At 38.4% G+C, this 22,287-nt stretch overlaps 1 protein-coding gene across 12 annotated transcripts in view; it reads right to left on the bottom strand.

Moving 5' to 3' along the window:
• LOC122735942 (nuclear transport factor 2-like) overlaps positions 1–22,287 on the bottom strand; it is a 39,758-nt gene that overhangs the window by 14,034 nt on the left and 3,437 nt on the right. For all 12 annotated transcript variants that reach the window (XM_043977840.1, XM_043977835.1, XM_043977843.1 and 9 more), the window contains 2 exons: positions 17,151–17,263; positions 12,478–12,549 (listed from right to left, as the gene is read on the bottom strand). In XM_043977840.1, the coding sequence (XP_043833775.1) occupies positions 12,478–12,549; positions 17,151–17,249 (171 nt within the window). In that variant the 5' untranslated portion in view covers positions 17,250–17,263. The remainder of the gene's footprint in view (positions 1–12,477; positions 12,550–17,150; positions 17,264–22,287) is intronic.

Here is a 22,287-nt window from a genome sequence, read left to right on the forward strand (position 1 = left end):
CCAGAAAGCTGGGTACCTTGAATTTACAGCATGAGCTTAGGTGGGAGTCAATCGTGTTGGCTATGTGATTAGGACCAGGTAGCAACAATAATCTCAAGATAGAAATACAGAATTTTTATTATTCGTATATCCAAATAGCTAATATCATCATTTGCCAGGCTGCTGTAACTTCTCAGTCTTAGGCCTCTCCTCCCATTCCCTTCTCTCCTCTATAAAATTGTTATCTCCTTTTTTCAGGGAGTTGAAGTCAGACCTCTTCTCCCAGTCATACCTCTTGTGCTGCCTGATTAAGGAACATGCCATAAACCTGTTCTTCCCTGGGAGTTGAAGTCTAGGCTTCTTCTCCTGGCCATACCTCTGTGTGCTAAATAATAAATAATAAAAACTTTTCCTTAAATTTTGATTGGATCGTGTGGGCAAGTAATTCTTTGAAAGAGGAATATTTTCAGAACCAATTTTACAGTAACAGAATCAATAAAAATTTTTAATAAGGTTTTGGCACATGCCCAGATCAGCCAAGATGGGGGTCCCCCCAAGGGAGATGCTAGGGACCAGCTTCTGAGAGAAGACCATTTTGCTTTGGCCTACCACATTGTTGGGAACAACCTCTTTCCATGGGCTATGTAGCCAGAACTGCCTTCATTTAAAAATCAACCTGATTGAGGCACAGTCTTTCGTCTTACAGTGGCATCCCGCTGTGTAAAGATCTTGTTCACCCATAGCAGGGGCACCATCAATCAATCAATCAAAAAAGCACCTACTATGTTAGAGGTACTCTGCTGATTGCTAGGGATACAAACAGAGGCAAAAGACAGCGCCTCCAACCCCCCTTTAAGGAGTTTACAATCTAATGGGGGAAAGACAATATGCAAATAAACGTATACAAAACTAATTATATATACAAGATAAATAGAGTGAAGGCACTGAAATTATACAGTAAACTGGGTGGGGAATGAGACACTTTTTCAATCCCCTTAGGCCCTCTGGGCCTAAAAAATAGGCTGGAAGCTTCGGGTTTCCTTCATTTGTCCTTTTTAGTTCTAACGGAGGAGAATGGATTCCCAGACACAGGAATTCAAGGTAAAGTGACCTTGGAGTCCAGCAATCCAGGTTGATATTGCCACTAACTCAGCAAGGAAGCCCTGAGAGGCCAGGAAGTGATTAGGAATAAAAGCCTAGGGGGATGGTGTGCACTTGGAATCTGTTGGAACTAATGCTATGTAGGAACTGAGCTAAATTGTGAACTTAATTTTCTTCCCTTTCCCATAGATCAAGGGCACCTAGAAAGGATTATGCCCCCTGAGTTGTTGGGGGTAAATATTTGTATGTTTATTCTTATTATACCTTTGAAGTAAATATTTCTTCAGAAAGCTAACTGGATTGCTAAATGATTAAATGGACCTGTAGTATGTGGATCCTTAAATCATGTTCAAATCTTAGCTCTGCCATTTAATAACTGTGAACTTTGGGTAAGTCCCTCAATCCCTATGGGCCTCAGGTTCATCTATACTCACTTCTTTTTTTTTTTAGTGAGGCAATCGGGGTTAAGTGACTTGCCCAGGGTCACACAGCTAGTAAGTGTTAAGTGTCTGAGGCCGGATTTGAACTCAGGTATCAGGTTCATCTTTAAAAGAAGTCTGGATGGCTTTTTTGTTTTGTTTTGTTTTTGTTTTTGCAGGGCAATGAGGGTTAAGTGACTTGCCCAGGGTCACACAGCTAGTAAGTGTCAAGTGTCTGAGGTCAGATTTGAATTCAGGCCTTCCTGAATCCAGTTCTGGTGTTTTTATCCACTATGCCACCTAGCTGCCCCTGGATGGCTTTTTTTTTTTAATTTTTAGTGAGGCAATTGGGGTTAAGTGACTTGCCCAGGGTCACACAGCTAGTAAGTGTTAAGTGTCTGAGGCCAGATTTGAACTCAAGTCCTCCTGAATCTAGGGCCGGTGCTCTATCCACTGCGCCGCCTAGCCGCCTCCGGATGGCTTTTAAGGTCACTTTCATCCCTAAATCTATGATTCTATGAGGACTATGTTTCCAGGTAAGTTTGGTGAAGCTCATCACCAAAAGGTTTGCCTCTGAGGGACGAATTTTTGACCAGAGCAACTCAAGGATTATCCAAAATTAGGTACTCAGGCAGCAAGCATTTATTAAGTAACTATGCGTCAGGCTGGGGATCCAAAGAAAGGCAAAAACAGTTCCTGTCCTAAGAAGTTCACATTCTAGTGGACCAGAAATCATGCAAATAACTGTATATTCAAGATCTATGCAGTATAAATGGAAGGTGATCTCAGAGGAAAGACATCAGCAACTGGGGAACTAGAAAAGGCCTCCTGTAGAAAGTGAGATTTGAGTTGAGTCTCGAAGGAAGTCAGGGAAGATAGGAGGCTTCCCAGCATAGGGGACATTGAGTATCAATATATTGAGTTGGGAAACATTGTATAATGTGTCAAGAATAGTGATTGAGCCAGTGTAGCTGGTTTGAAGAATGCAATATAAGAAATCTGGAAAGGTAGAAAAGAATCTTTATAAAAAGGGTTTAATACACCAAACAGAAGTCTTTGTAATGATCTTGGAGTTTATACGAAACCACTGGAGTTTAATGAATAGCGAGGGGAAGTGAATGGTCAGACTTGTGCTTTAGGAAAATCACTTTGGCAGCTGAGTGGTGGATGGAGAGATTTAAATTAAGCAGGGAGAACAATCAGAAAGCTATGGTAATAGTACAGGCAAGAGGGGATGTTTGGATATGTATATGATCAGATATATGAGGTGAGAGCAAATGAGAAGTTAAGGATTATAATGGATTTTGAGCCTGGGTGATGAGAAAAATGCGTTGTATTGATTATAGTTACCAAGTCTTTCAAAGTTGATTATTTTTATAATAATGCTGTTACTATGTAAACTGTTCTCCTGGTTCTGTCTTCACTTTGCATCAGTTCATGCAATTCTTCCCAGGTTTTTTATGAAACCATTCCCTTTAATACCTTTTTTTTTTGAGACATTAAAAAAAAATCTATCTATCTATTGATTTATTTATTTATTTTGTGGGGCAATGAGGGTTAAATGACTTGCTCAGGGTCACATAGCTAGTAAGTATCAAGAGTCTGAGGCTGGATTTGAACTCATGTCCTCCTGAATCCAGGGCTGGTGCTTAATCCACTACTCCACCTAGCTGACCCCCATTCCCTTCAATATCTTAAAGCAAAATAATATTCCATCACATTCATATACCATAACTTATTCAGTCATTCCCCATCTCCTCAGTTTCCAATTCTTTGCCACCACAAAAAGAGCTGCTATAAATAGTTTTGTACACAGAAATCCTTTTCCTCTTTCTCTGATCTCTTGGGGACATAGAACTAGTAGTAGTAATGCTGGATCAAGGATATACCAGGTTGAATTGTCCTTTGGACATAGTTTTAAATTGTTTTAGAGAATGATCAGATTAGTTCAGAGTTCCACCAATAATACTTTACTGGACCTATTTTCCCATATCCTCTCTAGCATTTGTCATTTTCCTTTTTTTTGTCATTTTAGTTGACTTGATGACTGTGAGGTGGTACCTCAAAGTTATTTTAATTCGCATTTCTCTAATTATTGTGATTCAGAGCATTTTTTATATTACTATTGAGAGCTTTGATATGTTCCTCTGAAAACTGTCTGTTCATATCCCATGACCATTTATAATTGGAAAATGGCTCTTCTTATAAATTTGACTCAGCATCAGAACTATTTGGTACTGGCTAAGAAATAGAGTGGTAGATCAATGGAATAGGTTAGGCACAGGAGATATAGTGATAAATGACTATAGTAATATACTGTTTGATAAAGAACTCAGTATTTGACAAAAACTGCTAGGAAAACAGAAATATAGTATGGCAGAAACTAGGCACAGACCAAGATCTTACACTGTATACTAAAATAAGGTCAAAATGGGTACATGATTTAGATATAAAGGGTGATTCCATACGTAAATTAGGAGAGGAAGGAATAGTTTATTTCTCATATCTATGGAGAAGAGAACAATCTATGACCAAACAAGAGATAAAGAATATTATGAAATGCAAAATGGATATTTTGTTTGTTTGTTTTTGGTGAGGCAATCAGGGTTAAGTGAAAAATGGATGATTTTGATTACATTAAATTAAAAAGGTTTTGTACAAACAGAAGCAATGAAGCTAAAATTAGAAGAGAAGCAAAAAACTGGGAAACAATTTTTATAGCTGGTATTTCTGATAAAGGCCTCATTTTTAAAATATGTAGGGAACAAAATCAAATTTATAGGCATGGAAGACATTCCTCAATTGAGAAATGGTTAAAGAAAAAAAGATAAATCATGTGGGGCAGCTAGGTGGCACAGTAGATAAAACACCAGCCCTGGATTCAGGAAGACCCTAGTTCAAATCTGGCCTCAGACATTTGACACTTATTAGCTGTGTGACTCTGGGCAAATCACTTAATCCTGACTGCGAGCGAGAGAGCGAGAGAGCGAGAGAGAGAGAGAGAGAGCGAGAGAGAGAGAGAGAGAGAGAAGAAATGGTTAAAGGATATGAACAGTTTTCAGATGAAGAAATAAAAGTTATCATCATATGCTCTAAAATTATGACTCTCAAATGCTCTAAATCACTGCTGATTAGAGAAATGAAATTAAAACAACTTTGAGGTACCACCTCACACCTATCAAATTGGCTAACAAAAAAGGAAAATAATAAATGTTGGAGAAGCTGTAGAAAAATTGGAACACTAATGTATTGTTGGTAAGGTTGTGAACTGATTCAACCATTCTGGAGAGCAATTTGGAACTATGCCCAAAGGGTTATGAGACTATGCATACCCTTTGACACAGTAATACCACTACCAGGTCTGCATCCCAAAGAGATCATAAAAAAGGGAAAAGGGCCCACATGTACAAAAATATTTATAGTAGCTCCCTTTGTGGTGGCAAACAATTGGAAATTGAGGGAATGTCCATCAATTAGGGAAATGGCTGAACAATTTGTGGCATATGAATGTAATGGAACACTATTGTGCTGTGAGAAATGATGAACAGGCAGATTTCAGAAGAATATGGAAAGATTTAAGTGGACTGATGCTGAATGAAGTGAGAAGAACCAGGAAAACATTGTACACAGTAACAGCAACACTGTATGAAGATCAACTGTGATAGACTTCTCAGCAGTTCAATGATCCAAGACAATTCCAAAGAATTTATGATGGAAAATGTTCTCCACATCCAGAAAAAGAACTGTGGATTCTGAATGCAGATTCAACCCTTCTGTGTCTACTTTTTTTTTCTTTTTGAGGTTTATCCCTTTTGTTCTGATTCTTCTTTCACAACATGACTAAGGCAGAAATATGTTTGATGTGATTGTATATACATATAAAACCTATATCAGATTGCTTTCTGTATTGAGGAGGGGGGAGGGAACAGAGGGAGGGAGAAAAATTTGGAACTAAAAATCTTTTGAAAACTATCTTTACATGTAACTGGAAAATAATAAAATACTTTTTTGATTTTAAAAAATGTTAGAAAAAAATTGATTCAGGTCCCTATATATTTTACTTTTGGGGGGTGGGGTGGGGTAATGAGGGTTAAATGACTTGCCCAGGGTCACACAGCTAGTAAGTGTCAAGTGTCTAAGGCTGAATTTGAACTGAGGTCCTCCTGAATCCAGGGCTGGTGCTTTATCCACCGTACCACCTAGCTGCCTCCCAGGTCCCTATATATTTTAGAAATGAGATCTTTATCCAAGAAAATTTTTTTTAAATAAACGTTTTTTTATATCCCTCCTTCTCTTCCTTCCCCCCAAGAAACTTGTTAGCTATGTTGGTTTTGTTTGTGCAAAAAAAATTTTTTTTTAAGGGAGGCAATTGGGGTTAAGTGACTTGCCCGGGGTCACACAGCTACCAAGTGTTAAGTGTCTGAGGCCAGATTTGAACTCAGGTACTCCTGAATCCAGGGCTGGTGCTACCTTTTTGTTTTTTACTTTAAAATTTTGCATCAATATTCATTAGGGAAATTTGTTTTATCGTTTTCTTTCTCCATTTTGAATCTTCATGTCTTAGGTATCCAAATCATATTTATGTAATAAAGGGAAATTGGTAGGGCTTTTTCACCTATTTTTTCCCAAATAGTTTATGTAATATTTAAATTAATTGTTCTCTCAGTGTTTGGTAGAATTCACTTGTGAATCCATCTGGTCCTTGGATTTTTTCCTTAGGGAGCTCATTTATGGTTTGTTCAATTTTTTTCCCTACCACAGTATTAAGTATTTTAGTGGGTAACTTATACTTTTGTAAATATTCATCCATTTAATTTAGGTTGTCGATTTTATTGGCCTGTTGTTGGACAAAATGGCTCCTAATAATTGCTTCCATTTCATCTTCATTGGTTATGAATTCACCTTTTTCACTTTTGATACAGGTAATTTCTTTTTCTTTTGAAAAATTAAATTAGCTTATGTTTAATCTAATTTTATTTGCTTTTTAAAAACCAGTTCCTAGTTTTTAGTTCAACTAGTTTTTGTAACTTTTGATTTTCTTAATTACTTCTTTGTTAGGATCTCTATTTTGTTTAATTGGGGTTTTAAATTTGTTTTTTCCTATTTTTTTTTTTAAAGTTTTATGCCTGATTGATCAATCTACAAAATTTCCCTTAGGTACTGCCTTGTCTGCATCCCCAAGACTTTGGTATGTTGTCTCGTTGTTATTATCTTTAGTGAAATTATTGATTGTTTCTATGATTTGTTCTTTGACCTCCACCTCCATTTTCAGAATTAAGTTATTTATAAAATCTATGCTTCAAAAGCCCTTGATTAGGGGCAGCTAGGTGGCGCAGTGGATAGAGCACCGGCTCTGGAGTCAGGAGTACCTGAGTTCAAATCCGGCCTCAGACACTTAACACTTACTAGCTGTGTGACCCTGGGCAAGTCACTTAACCCCAATTGCCTCACTAAAAAAAAAAAAAAAGCCGTTGATTGAATATGATTTTTATTGCATTATGCTAAGAAAAAAGATGCATTTAATATTTCTGCTTGCACTTCTTTATGAAGTTTTTATGCCCTAAAACATAACCAATTGTTATGAAGGTACCATGCAAAGCCAAGAAATAGATATATTCCCTTCTGTTTTCATTCAACATTCTCCAGAGGTCCATCATATCTAAATATTCTCAAATCTGACTATCTCCTAAACTTTTTTGTGTGTGGGGGGGGCAATGAGGGTTAAGTGACTTGCCCAGGGTCACCCAGCTTGTAAGTGTGAAGTGTCTGAGGCCAGATTTGAACTCAGGTCCTTCTGAATCCAGGGCCGGTGCTTTATCCACTGTGCCAATTAGCTGCCCCCCTCCCCTTTCTTTCTATTTTGTTAACATGTTTGTAGGGATATGATTCCCTGCCCTCCCCACCCCCCAGGATTGCTTTACCTGCATACCAGAAATTTTAGTAGGATATTTCACATTATTATTATTTTCTTTCATATAACTATTGTTTTTATGATTTGTTCTTTGCCCCACTCATTATTTAAGATTTTATTGTTGTCTCCATTTGGGTCTGTGCTTTTGTTTGTGTTTCCTGAATGAATGACTACTTTTATTGTATTTTATTCCAGAAAGGATTTCTTTCTGAGATTTTTGGCATCTTCATTCTTTTCCCCTATTGCTCACTTTTGTACTCCCCTCTGATGATGGTTTCCTCTAGAGGCTAGATCTCAATGCTTTTCAGCCTCCTCTTACACTAAACAATTCACAGTTCACCAGCTTAGGTCTTTGTCCCAAGTAACTTATGAAGGAGCAGAATTGGCCCCAGATGGATGCTGAGGTCTTTCCCTTAAGCTTAGTGAAGGGCACCAAAGTACTGGTGTCAGTGTATGGGGCTGAGCTCTATTTCAAGCCCAGATGTGTTCTGCCCACTTCCCTTTGTTCCTTGACTCTCCTACAAAGGCCTTTTACAGGACAGGATGCTGCTATAGCACTGGCTATTGAAGTCTCAGCAAATTTCTACAATTTGGAGCTTGGACCTCAAAAGCACAGGAATGAGAGGAGGGACCAGTGTGTGAATTGCATTGTTTTTGCAAGCCTGTGGGTTGGGTTAGGGCAGCCTTGCTACTAATAGCCATGGGGGAGAGCATTCTGAGTAAAATCAAATAAGGCATTAGTTTATAAAGTTTCTAACCTTCTTTTGGGTTCCTGGTTTCCTAGACCATGAATACAGCTGAAGTTGCTTTATTTCTACCACATAATTTCTATCTAGTACTCCATCTTGTTGGTCACATGACCCAGAAGTCACCTAATTCTTGTCTTGGAAAAAATATTCATGACTTATAGGTGTGAAGTTTCTGGATGGTCTGTAAGTCTCTTGTCTTTTCTCAGTTTTTACTCCTAAACCATATTATCCACCATAAGTTCTCACATTCCTACCTTTCCACTACAGTCACTGAATAATATAGTAAATGTTGACTTAATTTGGAAGGTCTTATTACATTTTTTATTATATTTTTCTACCTTTTCATCCTCAGCGACATATGTAGGTATATAAAATGTGATTATTTTCATGTTGGTCACTGCAAATAATGAGCATAAGCACTGAAAGTAAGGGTGACCAATGTAGTGACAGAGAAACACTATTTCTTATTGCCTTTGCATGATCACACCAGTTCCTACTTTTATCTCCCCAAGGAGAGTTTGTGATCTATCTTTCAATTTAATTGCTATTTCCTTCTGTCTTCTGGATTTGTTTGGAGCAATGCCAAGATTGGTATGATAAAGCTATACCCATAGCATGTCCACTTAGTCACTAGACAAGGATCTCACTTTTAGAGTAACAACAGCTAAGTTTCTGCTTACAGTCTATTTTAAAAAATGATTCTTGGGCAGCTAGGTGGTGCAGTGGATAGAGCATTGGCCCTGGATTTAGGAGGACCTGAGTTCAATTCTGGCTTCAAACACTTGACACTTACTAGCTGTGTGACCCTGGGCAAGTCAATTAACCCAAATTGCCTCACCAAAAAAAAACCCCAAAAACCCAAAATGATTCTCAGCATCTTATGGTCCAATCACTAGAGCAGTAGAAGAGTGCTGCACTGAACTTGGGGCCATTTTGTATTTTCCTTTGGTTCATGGATTACTGTAGCCAAAGAAATTAACACCATGGGGCCAGCCTCCTCTTGATGTGCCTCTGTGTTCTTAGGTAGGCTTTTCATTTAACACTAGTTACAGTCTTGCTGAGACCTTACTTAAAACCCGTCCAGCATGGTAGAAATAACTAGAGTTTGCACTTCTTTGCATAACCTTCAAAGACCTAGGGTCGTTTCCTCTCCTTAACCAAGCTTCCAAGAAAGACTTTGTGAAGGATAACAAAGGTATCAAAGGTAAAACACCAGTGTAGGAATTAAACAAATGAGAGTTATTAACAAGTGGTCTACGAGTTTAAAGAAGGAAATATGGACTAGAAATGACCAGGAAGCCTTTGTAGGATATTGACTCATACTATGTTACTCTGCATATTAGTCAATCCCCTTTAAAAAAGCAATTATTGTATTCTATCCTTAACTGAGATGGAAACAATAGGAGAAAAAATTGCAATCACTGTACAAGGGAGATATTTTCTAAACTCCCCGAGTAAATAAATCATAGTTTCTCCATTACCTAATGGCAGTTAGGTGGTACAGTGGATAGAGTTCTGGGCCTGAAGTCAGGATCATCTTCCCGAGTTCAAATATGTCCTCAAACACTTACTAGCTATGTGACACTGGGCAAGTCACCTAACTCTGTTTGCCTCAGTGTCCTCATATGTAAAATGAGCTGTGGAAGGAAATGGTAAATTACTCCAGTCTCTTTGCCAAGAAAACTCCAACTGGGGATCACAAAGAGCCAGACATGACTGGAAAAAACCTCAGTAACCATTATCCATTAGTACATATGAGGTTTTTTTTTGGGGGGGGGCAGGGCAATGAGGGTTAAGTGACTTGCCCAGGGTCACACAGCTAGTAAGCATGAAGTATCTGAGGCCGGATCTGAACTCAGGTCCTCCTGAATCCAGGGCCAGTGCTCTATCCTCCATTAGTACATATGGATCCCCACTCTGTAATAATTAGTATATACCATGGTTATGAACAATTTCCTCCAGAGAATTACACTCTCACCTCAAACAAATATATTGATAATGTAAATATATGGGAATCGAGACTACCTAAATATAGTATATATGTACCAGGTATGTGTGTGTGTGGGGAGTAATTCTGATTGAACTGGGTATGAGCACTCAGTCCAAAAATTCTGTCTGGTCAAGAAGGTGTTGATAAAGTAATGTATCAGTTTATCAAGAACATGTTTTTTTGTTTCCTCTAATTATAGTTCTCTTCCAATCTTATTCTCTCCAAATAAAGCACTAATTTAAAACATATCATTGAGGCTTTTTTTGTTTTGTTTTTTGTTTGCTTTTGCAGGGCAATGAGGGTTAAGTGACTTGCCCAGGGTCACACAACTAGTAAATGTCAAGTGTCTTGAGGTCGGATTTGAACTCAGGTCCTCCTGAATCCAAAGCCAGCTCTCTATCCACTGCGCCACCTAGCAGCCCCCTCATTGAGGCTTTTTTGATAAATTTTAAAAATATCACTTATTAGATAAACCTACCTTGACCATAAATGAAATGCAGCATTTCACATAATGGAATGTTTTAAAATATACTGGTTCTTTTCTGGTTACATGAAAATTACTTCTGCTGTCTTTTAATGTAAGAGCTTTACACTTTTGGGGTGGGGGTTAATTTATACTGTTCTACTTACACAATCATAGGACTCAAAGGTGGAAGGGAGATTATTTAATCTGAAACCCTAATTTTACAGATAAGAACACTGAAGTCTAGTGAGTATAAGTAACAACACAGAAGCAGAGTGGGAAGGAACCCTGAAACTTTTTAACCCATACCTGATCAGGGTATGACAATATCCTTAACATAGTCTGAAGTACTCTAGAGAGGGAGAACCTGCAGCCTTCTGGAGATAAGACCATTCTGCTTTTGGATCTCTCCCCTGATTAGGAAGTGTTTTCCTTAAATCAAGACCAAGGCTGTCTCTCAGCAAATTCCATTCATTTTTTTTTTTTTTGGTGGGGCAATGGGGGTTAAGTGATGTGCCCAGGGTCACACAGCTAGTAAGTGTCAAGTGTCTGAGGCCGCATTTGAACTCAGGTACTCCTGAATCCAGGGCTGATGCTTTATCCACTGTGCCACCTAGCCACCCCCCCCATTCATTTTTTATAGCTCTCTTTCTTTAGGCCAAGCTTATCAAGTTTAATCCCTCTTTTATATGATAACCATCTTTAAGTAAGGAGAAAGAAATGGCAAACCACTCCAGTATCTTTGCCAAGAAAACCCCAAATGGGGTCATAAAGAATTGGACAACGGCTGAACAACAAAGAATCTTTAAGTATTTAAAGAGCTATCAATTCCCCCCCCACACATCCCAGACCCTAATTTCAAGTCTTCTCCAGGCTAAACACTGCTAGTTCCTTTAGCCAATTCTTATATGACATAGTCTCTGGCCTCATTCTTCTGTATATATTCCAGCTGACCAATGTTTTTTCCAAAACCATGGTTCACACGACTGAACAAAATCTTCTAAATAAGTCACTTCCCTTGTCTCTCAATGGAGAATAAGAGCACAATCCCTTTTTTGGGCTGTTATGTTACCCTGTTGAATCATATTGAGTTTGCAATTCATCTAAAACTCACAAACCTTTTTCAGACATGACTTTTAGCTGTGCTGCTGTATGTGTGAAGTTGCTTTTTAAAAAATTTAGGTAGGAGATTTACAAGTACATCTATCCATACATAAATTTCATTTTATTAGAAGCGCACCATTGTTTTAGCCTGTTGAGGTTTTTAAAAATCTTGATTCTGTCATCTAATGTGCTAACTACCCTTCATGTCATATACAAATTTGACACGCATCCCATCCAGGTCTTTTTTCATATCAATAAAAATGTTTATAGCACCAAGGAAAAATCTCTAGGGTACCTATCTCCTGTCAAGCAGATATTAATTAACCTATGAATAGCTAGCTACTCACTGATCATTCAATCGCTTTTGAATACACAAAGCTGCATCAAGTAAGCCCCTATATAGACTCTCTCATAATGCTTTATTAAATTCTAGGTATACTATTGCCAGAGCATTTAATTGATCTACCAGTTCAGTAACACTATCAAGAATTGATTACATTGGCCACCTGCTCTTGCAAATCTAAGCTAGGCTTTAGTGATCATGGCTTCCCTTTTTAAATGCTCAGAAACCATCCTTATAGTAACATTTAATAGTTCCTCAAAATCACATGGGTATTATGTTAATAGAGCCAAGTCCTTATACAGGGCATATAGAATGTACCCTCTCAAATCCATGCCTCTTGACTTGAAGTCCAATGCTCTGTATGTATATTAAAATTGCCTCCCCAACTCTCCTTACATTCTGTAAACAAAGCACATACCAGCATCTTTTCCATGATTGCAGATTTTCCTTGGAATTGTTCTCCTTCCCATGACAAACAAGAAGCTTCTGTCTGCATGTGTAGCAGATATAAGGAAGAAAGAGGAAAAAACATTTTAGTTTCTTATATATTCCACTACCACAGTCACAAATAAAGGGCAGAAGGGAACAGAACTACAGGGATCAAGGCAGAAGAGGAAATATGTGGATTCTTGTATTAGCCAGGTTTGAGAAATCCATGATTTGGCATTCAAGAGGATAGACATTAAAAAAATGAAGGTTTTTGGTTTTGTCTTTATTGTTGTTGTTTTTTTTAAGATGAATTGGGCAAAGGTCAAGAGTAGAGACTGGCCCTTTCAGTGAAATCAGTGTAATCCCATAGTCCAGCCAGGAGGTCGTTAGTATATGTATCCATCACAGTTCAAGGGGAAAGCAGTCTGATAATTAGCTCTCAAATGGGCAAGATTGGCAGGCAACAGCTTGGTGAATATGTCTTTAAGAGAACCCAATTCTCTTTGTTCTGATTTCATATTCACTAAGCAACTTTCTGATCCCAATTCTCTTTTCAAAGTACATTTTGTGCTGACATGGGAATGTTTTAGCTCTTCATGCAAATTAGTAAATTGGCTATGAGTCTCTTATGAATTTGATCATTATGAATCAATTCTTTAGTGCCTGATCACCCCCTGGGGAAATCAGTGACATCAAGTTTCTAGACCTGCCAGGCTGAGAACAGAAGAAACAAATCAGAAAGGCTCTGGATACCTGACATCTTACTCTAGCACTCTCCCTCTCTGTCAAGTAGACATTTCCATACAAGTAGAACAAATTGAGCCACCCTAACCACAGTAAATTTCAGTGTAAATTTTCTGAGAGTGCTTTTGTAGGGCTAAGAAATAGACTGAAGTCTATGTCTATGATTGAGAGTCTTTGCAAAACTCATTCTCTCCGCCTATCCCAAGCCCTCTCCCCACCTTCAAGTGTTCAACTGTAAAATGAAATTACCTTGAGACCATACACTTGTGATGATAAATGGATGCTAACTATAATTCTAAGAAGCAATTAATGTTTGTATGTGTATGTATATGTTTATGCATATGCATACAAATAAAGTATTGCCTCTAAGGGAATTTCATTGGATTAATTTCTTGTAACAATTAACTATGATTTTCTAAAAAAATCAACCAAATAGAAAGAGCAGTAAAGTTTTATTTTGGATTGGGGTGAACAGGAAGAAGTTATTTGTCTCTAGTTATTTAACAGACCTACATTTAGATAAAATGAACTGGAAATACAATCAGGATTCTGAATTTCTAGTTTCTCTCCATTAACTTTTCCTGCAAGTTTATAAATAGTAACACATTCAAAGTAGAACACAAACTTCAGAGCTGAACCTTAGTCTATATGTCCTGTAGAAGGAAAAACAAATAGATAATTATAATAACCTCAATCCATGTCCACAGGAGACAAATATGGTCTGTTTGGTCACAGGAAATACAAAAAGAAGGAATCATCATTCATTTGTATCAATCAGTAGGATTTTTAGTGTATGTTAATCCAACTTATCCTAATAGGACTAATCATGGGAAAAGAACTTTTACTCTTTTAAATATAAGTATGGGATATTAAAAAGAGAAGCAGCAAGGGCTGGGAGAATTTCTGGGTATTTTAATGCTGCTTAACACAGCAATTACATGCAGTGACAGAATGTTTATAATACAACTACAATGTTACATATTACATGGCAGTGCATAGTGGGGTTGTAGGGTTAGCTTTATTTTTTTAACTTGAAGATTTGTGTAACTTGTCATTATTTCTGAACCCAAAGTGGCAGAAGTAGGTCCTTTCCCATCTCAAATCATACTATAGTATCCCACAGATATTATGATTCCTGTACTGGACTGTTGCTGTACAGCCTATTTAGATATATGGGAGGTTGGGGGAGAGGGGCAGGGTTGGAAGAAGGGAAACATTTGGAAGACCCAGATGGTATAAACTTCAAATGCTCATTTGCTTAATTACTTCATCTGTAGGAGGTTTATTAACATACCTGTATGCCAATTCTCTCCTCCCCTCCCCCAATGTATTTTAAGGTATAGCTCCAATCTATTCCTCAAAGATCTTAAAAAAACAAACTACAGCATTGAAATGGATTAATACACATACTCAGAGGGCATATAGGGAACAGATGATCAGATCAATGTAATCACTATTGTATACTCTAATCAGCAGGTGAGCTGGCATATTCTGCAACAACTGCATACTGTTACACCTTTGGTATTTTCCTTTGCTGTAGAATGTCATATAGCTGCATAGACCACAAAATATGGTTTCTTTTCTAAAGAAAAGAACAATTTCTTTCGCTCCGTTTAGAAGGTAGAGGAGGTAACTCCATTCCCAAAGGCAAAGGGAATCCAGAAGCAGTGAAAATATGACAATAGCTGCAGTCTTTTTTGTGTGTGTGTGAGGCAATTGGGGTTAAGTGACTTGCCCAGGGTCACAGAGCTAGTAAGTAGTCTGAGGCCGGATTTGAACTCAGGCACTCCTGACTCCAGGGCCAGCGCTCTATCCACTGCGCCACCTAGCTGCCCCCTACAGCTGCAGTCTTTATACAACTATGAAACTTTATAGACACTTTACCACTTGGGTCTTCCTCCCAATACTATCTGCACCTTGTTTCATCTTATACCCACAGAACCAGGTGACAAGATGACCTTCAAGCAGACACTCTTTCTAGTCACTTGTAGCTTCAAAGAGCTTCCTTTGCCTCTGCCTGGACACTTTCCATTTCTTCCTCTTTCTTTGCAGTTCCGCCAATGCAGATTTCCAACCTCATATACCTACATGATGGCTAGGGACAGCTCCACGAGAGACTGAATGCCAGCTGATAATCATAACCTACTTGAATTCATTCCTCAATAATTATTTTACTTTCACTTTAATCGACCCCATCCCAGTGATTGTGAAGCCTAGTTGTCATTGTTCAAACCTTGTTTTCTACTCCACCCCCACTAACCACTTGCTTATTCTCATTTCCTTCAACCTAATTCTCCTAATGTTCCACCCTAAGATGACCCTTGCAGTTTGGAATGCCTGCTCAAAAGTACAACTGGATTTCATCTTAAATCCTTTACTTTCTTGCTCCCTCCATCATCTTCTTCTTTTTTTAAATTTTTTTTTTTTTGGTGAGGCAATTGGGGTTAAATGACTTGCCCAGGGTCACACAGCTAGTAAGTGTTAAGTGTCTGAGGCTGGATTTGAACTCACGTCCTCCTGAATCCAGGGCCAGTGCTCTATCCACTGCAACGCCTAGCTGCCCCCTCCCTCCATCTTCTTACAGAAACCTGGCTCCCTCCTGATGACAGAGATGCTCTGGCTCCTTTTTCCAGCACTGGTTGTGCTTTCACCTCTACCTCCTGATTGGTCATGATGAGAATGTTGGATTACTCCTTATTCCCCACTGCCACTTGTGTGTTCTGCCTCTACCACCATCACTCCAAAATCTCTCTTTCTTTGAGGGTCATTCAATCCATATTTATCATCTAATCAAGATTCTTGAAGCTGTCATCTACAGACCTCCAGGAAATTCTCCTTCCTTCCTCTATGACTTTAGTGCCTGGCTCACAGTCTTGTCTTCTCCCCAGCTCCTGCCCTCACACTGAGGGATTTTAACATACTTAACAAGTATTTACTCCAATGCTTTAACTTCCTCAATTCACTCATGTCTCATGACCTACTCCTCAACTTAACCACAGCTACACACAATGATGGTCATAGCCTTTATTTTTTCTCTCTCTTTTTTTTTTTTGCAGGGCAATGGGGGTTAAGTGACTTGCCCAGGGTCACACAGCTAGTAAGTGTCAAATGACTGAGGCCACATTTGAACTCAGGAACTTCTGAATCCAGGGCCAGTGCTTTATCCACTGCGCCACCTAGCTGCCCCCCCCCCATAGCCTTTATTTTCCCAACACACATAATTGCTTTATGTTATGTTATAAATTCATGTTCATGAAATGGTAGCTGGTCATAGAAAACCTTAGTCAAGAGTATCAGAACCCTATGATTTCTGGGGGTGGGGAAAGTAAACCTTATATATTTCATCTTTACATTTTCTTCAGTACCTGTGAACAGATATTTGTCAGAAACAGGAAGCTTCCAATTCCAATTCCCCAGACCAAAGGCATAATATCAGATCTCATTATTCATTCATTGAGAACATGTACAATAACTGATTCCCTTCTTCCCATTTTCTATAAACTCCATCCCCCCCCCATCCCAACCCCAAATAGAAAATGGAAAAAGTAAAACATATATAAATAGCTCTGCTGTGGGATACTGAACATCAGCATTGGACCAAAAAATTAAGGGTCATTTAGTTTGGGAGGAAGGGTTCTCTGTTCATGTATACATTTATTTTTTTGTTTTTGTTTTTTGCGGGGCAATGAGGGTTAAGTGACTTGCCCAGGGTCACACAGCTAGTGTCAAGTGTCTGAGGCTGGATTTAAACTCAGGTCCTCCTGAATCCAAGGCCAGTGCTTTATCCACCGCGCTACCTAGCTGTCCCTCTATACATTGAATTTTTAAAATGTTACCTTTCATAAATAAATTTTGTCACTCAAGCAGATCAACAATGAAGAAGAAAAAAAGTTTAATCACATTCAAATTGATACCTACATATAGAGCACTTAGTTGTACCCTGTCGGCATCAAAGTGGCGGTAATAGAGATGCACAAAACTTGCTCCAACTTGCTCCCACATAGGACTTTCAGCCATTTTTCATTCAATGTCTGTCAAAGAAGCAAAGACTGCTTTAAAGACCTTGTGCCAACAACACAAAATGCTACCATATTGGTAAGATTGCTGGAAAATGCAGACAAATTTTTAAGACAAAAGGAGAGGGGAAAAGTTCTTTCTTTTACAATACACAGTGGGGGAACTACATGCTGAGTAAATGATTTCCCATGAAAACAGTTATATATCAATTCATTTCCTACTTACCATGCTATTCAGGGCCCACCACAGGAATTCATTAAAAATAAAGTGACAGGCCACATGCAGAGCCTATATATAAACTCACAAAAGAGCCTTTTAAAAAAAGGTAAGAGGAGAAAAGGGAAAGAGCAGAGCACAGAAATTTCAATGAAAAATTTCCACCACTAAACTTATAGCAGATACCAAGTTGAACATGAGAATAAAAATAAAAGTTCTGAAATATAGCTAACACCCACAGTCTTTTAAAAGAATTAGAGGTAATCACAGGGATAGAAACTAGTCTTCAGGGACTACCTTTTAAAAAAGGAATCTGGAAATCAGAAAGTCAAAGTGTAACTATAATATCTTCCAGTTTTAACCTGTTAAATGCAGCTGAGATATTAGGTTCAGATTGAAAAGAATAATTGAACTAGGAATGGGAAGACCCGAGCTTCTACTTGCTAGTTATGACACCTCTAGAAGTCACTTTTAACCTCTCTGACCCTTTTTTCTCATCTGTAAAATGAGACTACACAGTATTAGTATTACCTACCTCCCAGGATTGTTGTAAGGCTCAAATAAAATAATGCCTAGGTAGCAGGCACTGAGGAATACAAGTCCAAAAATGGAAACAATCTCTGCTCTCAAGTTTACATTCAAATAGGAGAGACCTATAACACATATATGCGTCCATATTTACACATATGCATATATACATATAGATTTATCCATCCATCCATCTATCTGTCACCTAAAGTGGCAAAATATAAATACATACAAAATAGTTAAATACAAAGTAGCTTGGAAGGGAGGTAACTAGCAGTTCAGGCCCTCATCACCATTCAGTTAGATTATTTTCAACAGTCCCTGTTTCTCTCTACTCCATCTTACACGCTGCTGCCAAAGTAGTGCAGAATTCTTATGTACAGATCTGACCATGTTACTCAGTCAATTCCAGTGGCTTCCCATAGTCTTTGGGATCAAATATAAATTCCTCTGTTTAGTGTTTAAAACCCTGCGTAACCTACCTTACCTTTTTCATCTAATCGAATATTGCCCTCCCCCCCCCCACCTCTTCCTGCAGTTTCTGATCCAGCTAAATTAACCTCCTCTCTGCTCCTCCAGTACCACAATCCATTTTCTATCTCTTTGCCTTTGCACTTGCCATCCCCCACACCTGGAATGCACTAGCTCCTTAAATCCACCCCTAGACCCTCTCCCTTCTTTTAGGATATAACTCAAGCACCTTCTACACAGTCTCTCCTGATTTCTCCCTACCCCCAATTGCTAGCCATCTCCATCCCAAATTACTTTGTATTTAATTACTTCATATATGTTTCTTTATTCACTTTATATTTATACTGTCTATACAGTATTTATATATTCATTTGTCTCCTCAGTTAGAATGTAAACTCCTTAAAAGTAGGAACTATTTTATTCTTTGTACTTATATGCAACACCTGGTGCATAGTAGGCACTAAATAAATGCATGCCTTTTGTTGATTGAGTAATTTTTTTTGCCCTGGGGCTTCTGAATAAATGAAATGGTAAATAGGTAACAGTACACTTTTAAAATAAAGGACAAATGTAGTGATATTCATCCCTCTGTCAATTTGGGGCATTTTTTTTTAATGTATGAGGTATTTTATTTTTTCCGTTACATGTTCTCAACTTTTGTTTATACATGCTTTACAATTTCAGATTTTTCTCCCTCCCTCCCCTCCCTCCCCTCTCCCCTAGACAGCAGGTAATCTGATATAGGTTATATCTATATATCTCTATACATACATATATATATATATATATATATATACACACACACACACACACATATATATATATATATATATACACATAATAACATTAATCCTATTTCTGCATTAATCCTGTTACAAGAGAAAGAATCAGAGCAGTGATGCAAAACCTCAAAATAGAAAAAAAAAACAACAGCACCCAAAACAAAAGAAATAATGTGGTTCAATCAGCATCTATACTCTACAGTTCTTTCTTTTTTTTTTCTTGGATTTGGAGATCCTCTTCTATCATGAGTTCCCTGGAACTCTTCTGTACCATTGCATTGGTGAGAAGAATATAGTCCATCACAGTAGGTCAACACTCAATGTTGATGATACTGTGTACAATGTTCTTCTGGTTCTGCTCATCTCACTCATCATCAGTTCACGCAAGACCCTCCAGGTTTCTCTGAACTCTTCCTGCTCATCATTTCTTACAGCACAATAGTATTCCATTGTATTCATATACCACAACTTGTCCAGCCATTCCCCAATTGATGGGCACCCCCTCAACTTCCAATTCCTTGCTACCAAGAGCAGCTATAAATATTTTTGTACATGTGGGTCCCTTTCCCCCTTCCATGATTTCTTTGGGCAAAAGACCTAAAAGTGGGATTGCTGGGTCAAAGGGTATGCCCAGCTTTATCGCCCTTTGGGCATAATTCCAAATTGCTCTCCAGAATGGTTGGATCAGCTCACAGCTCCACCAACAATGCATTAGTGTTCCAATTTTCAATTTGGGGCATTTTTAAACAACTTGGTCTCATGGGCCTCCTGTAGGTTTGGGGGAGGGGAAGGAATAGAAGAAAGTCATTTACCAAATACCATGTAAATCTTGTAGTGTCATCAGCCAAATTCTCCCTCTTCTGAGGCAAGGGGCCCCAGACCCCATCAAGGGTGCCAGGGCAGACAGCTATGACCAAGTGAGAATACCTTCCCTCTTTCCCACCCAAAGTCTACTCCACAGTATTCCTATCAAATGCCTCTTCTTTTCCTCTCCTGGCCAGACTAACCACCTCCCCCTATCTCTACCCCTGCCAAAGGAAACCCAGAGCACCCTCCACTCTGACTTCTTGAGTCTATCCCTTCCTTTCCACTGGGAGTGAATCACTTCTGTGAGAAGTCCAAAGGATTCTGAGCCTTGCCATTCACGCTATAATAGCACCTTCCTTCACCTGCTGTCTTCCCAAATAGAGGAGGAGCATCTTGAGGACAAATACTGTCTTCACATCTCACTTATGCTTTTTTTTCCTATTTATATTCTCAGCACTGCACAGTACTTGACATATAATAAGTATATACTTAATAAATATATTTTAATTAATTCATTCATATTATGTAGCTAAATTACATTGCTAAAATTACATAGCTAAAAGGCCCTAGTTCTCTGAGAGCTCAAAGCCTAAAAATTTAACGAGTTGAGGCCATCAACTAATATTTATTGAATGCTATACTAAATACTTCTCAACTTAAGTCCTATTCGGATAACTTATCATAGTATGCATGTCCTCCAGGGCTCTGCTGGGGGCCTTCTCCTTTTTATCTGACAAAAAGTATGAAGATTAGATTGGGGGTGGGGGTTGAGGTAGAAGATGCTATTTCAATTTTCTAGGTAAATAGTGATGATTAACTACTGGGATAGTGGCAGGAAGGGAAAAGAGGAGACAGGTGTGAGACAAATTCTGTTTTTTTGTTGTTTTTTTGAGGGCAATGAGGGTTAAGTGACTTGCCCAGGGTCACACAGCTAGTTAAGTGTCAAGTGTCTGAGGCCGGATTTGAACTCAGGTCCTCCTGAATCCAAGGCCAGTGCTTTATCCACTGCACCACCTAGCTGCCCCCCCCCCCCCCCCCCCCGACAAATTCTGTTAATCCAACAAGCTGCAAAACTTTTCAGTAAACTTCCAGAGATGAACTATATTAAATCTAGTAAAAAAAAATTAACAAAGGGTCTCTTTGGTCTTTTTTTTTTTTAAACAACTCTTCAGGTCCTCCCCCAACCTTGCAATGTGGGCACTCCTTGGCTCACATTTGCCTGCAGAGAGAAAGCAAGGGGAAGCATCTGTGTTCCTTGGCCTGATTCTAAATTAATCTCTCTCCCACCCCCCCACCCCCACCCTTGACTTTAGAACATTTTCCATTCAAACTCAAACCACCTGATTGAGGTAGCATGGGCTTGGGGGTGGGGGAGGAAATCTAAATTTAAAAGACCTTAATTTGGGGGTGGGATGTGTGAGGCAATTGGGGTTAAGTGACTTGCCCAGGGTCACACAGCTAGTAAGTGTTAAGTGTCTGAGGCCAGATTTGAACTCAGGTACTCCTGAATCCAGGGCCGGTGCTCTATCTACTGCACCACTTAACTGCCCCAAAAGACCTTAATTTTTAATACAGCTCTGATACTTATCAAGTCTCAGGTTTTTTTTTCCTTCATCTTTAAAATGGGTGTAATACCACTCATACTAGCTATCTCACTAGTTGTGGAAAAAAATATTTTGTACCTTGAAGCAATATATAAATGTGAATTTTTATTAACTCATCAAATGAGAAGTAACTGGTTTTCAGCAACAAAGTTACGCCTTAAAGTTTAGAGGTTTCAATTACAGTTGCTACATTAAATATAGCACTTTCAGTGTTACCAGACATCTCTGTTTTCATAAATTAGTTCAATAAGCCAAAATGGAAGCAAATACTGTTTCTTTTGTTTCTTCTTTATTTTGTTTCTTCTCACTCCTCCCATATATATATGAAGACTTATTTAAAGATGTATAAACACATGGACCCTTCACTGAAGTCATATCATGAGGTCTCATCATAGCTGGCATTTGATTTTGAGAATTGAAAGAATTCAATCAATCAAGAAACATTTACTAAACGCTTATCATGTGTCAGGCAATTGTACTAAGGATCTGGAATGAAAAGAATGGCAAAAATGAAAAAAAAAATCAGGCAGTGCTCTCAAAGAGACTACATATCAATCAATGAGGGAAGACAGCAATTGTTGCTCTTCATAAGTGGAAGTAGTTTCCATACTAAGAATTTCCTACACTGAT

This window comes from Dromiciops gliroides, chromosome 1 (genome assembly GCF_019393635.1).
Source record: "Dromiciops gliroides isolate mDroGli1 chromosome 1, mDroGli1.pri, whole genome shotgun sequence".
NCBI lineage: Eukaryota > Metazoa > Chordata > Mammalia > Microbiotheria > Microbiotheriidae > Dromiciops > Dromiciops gliroides.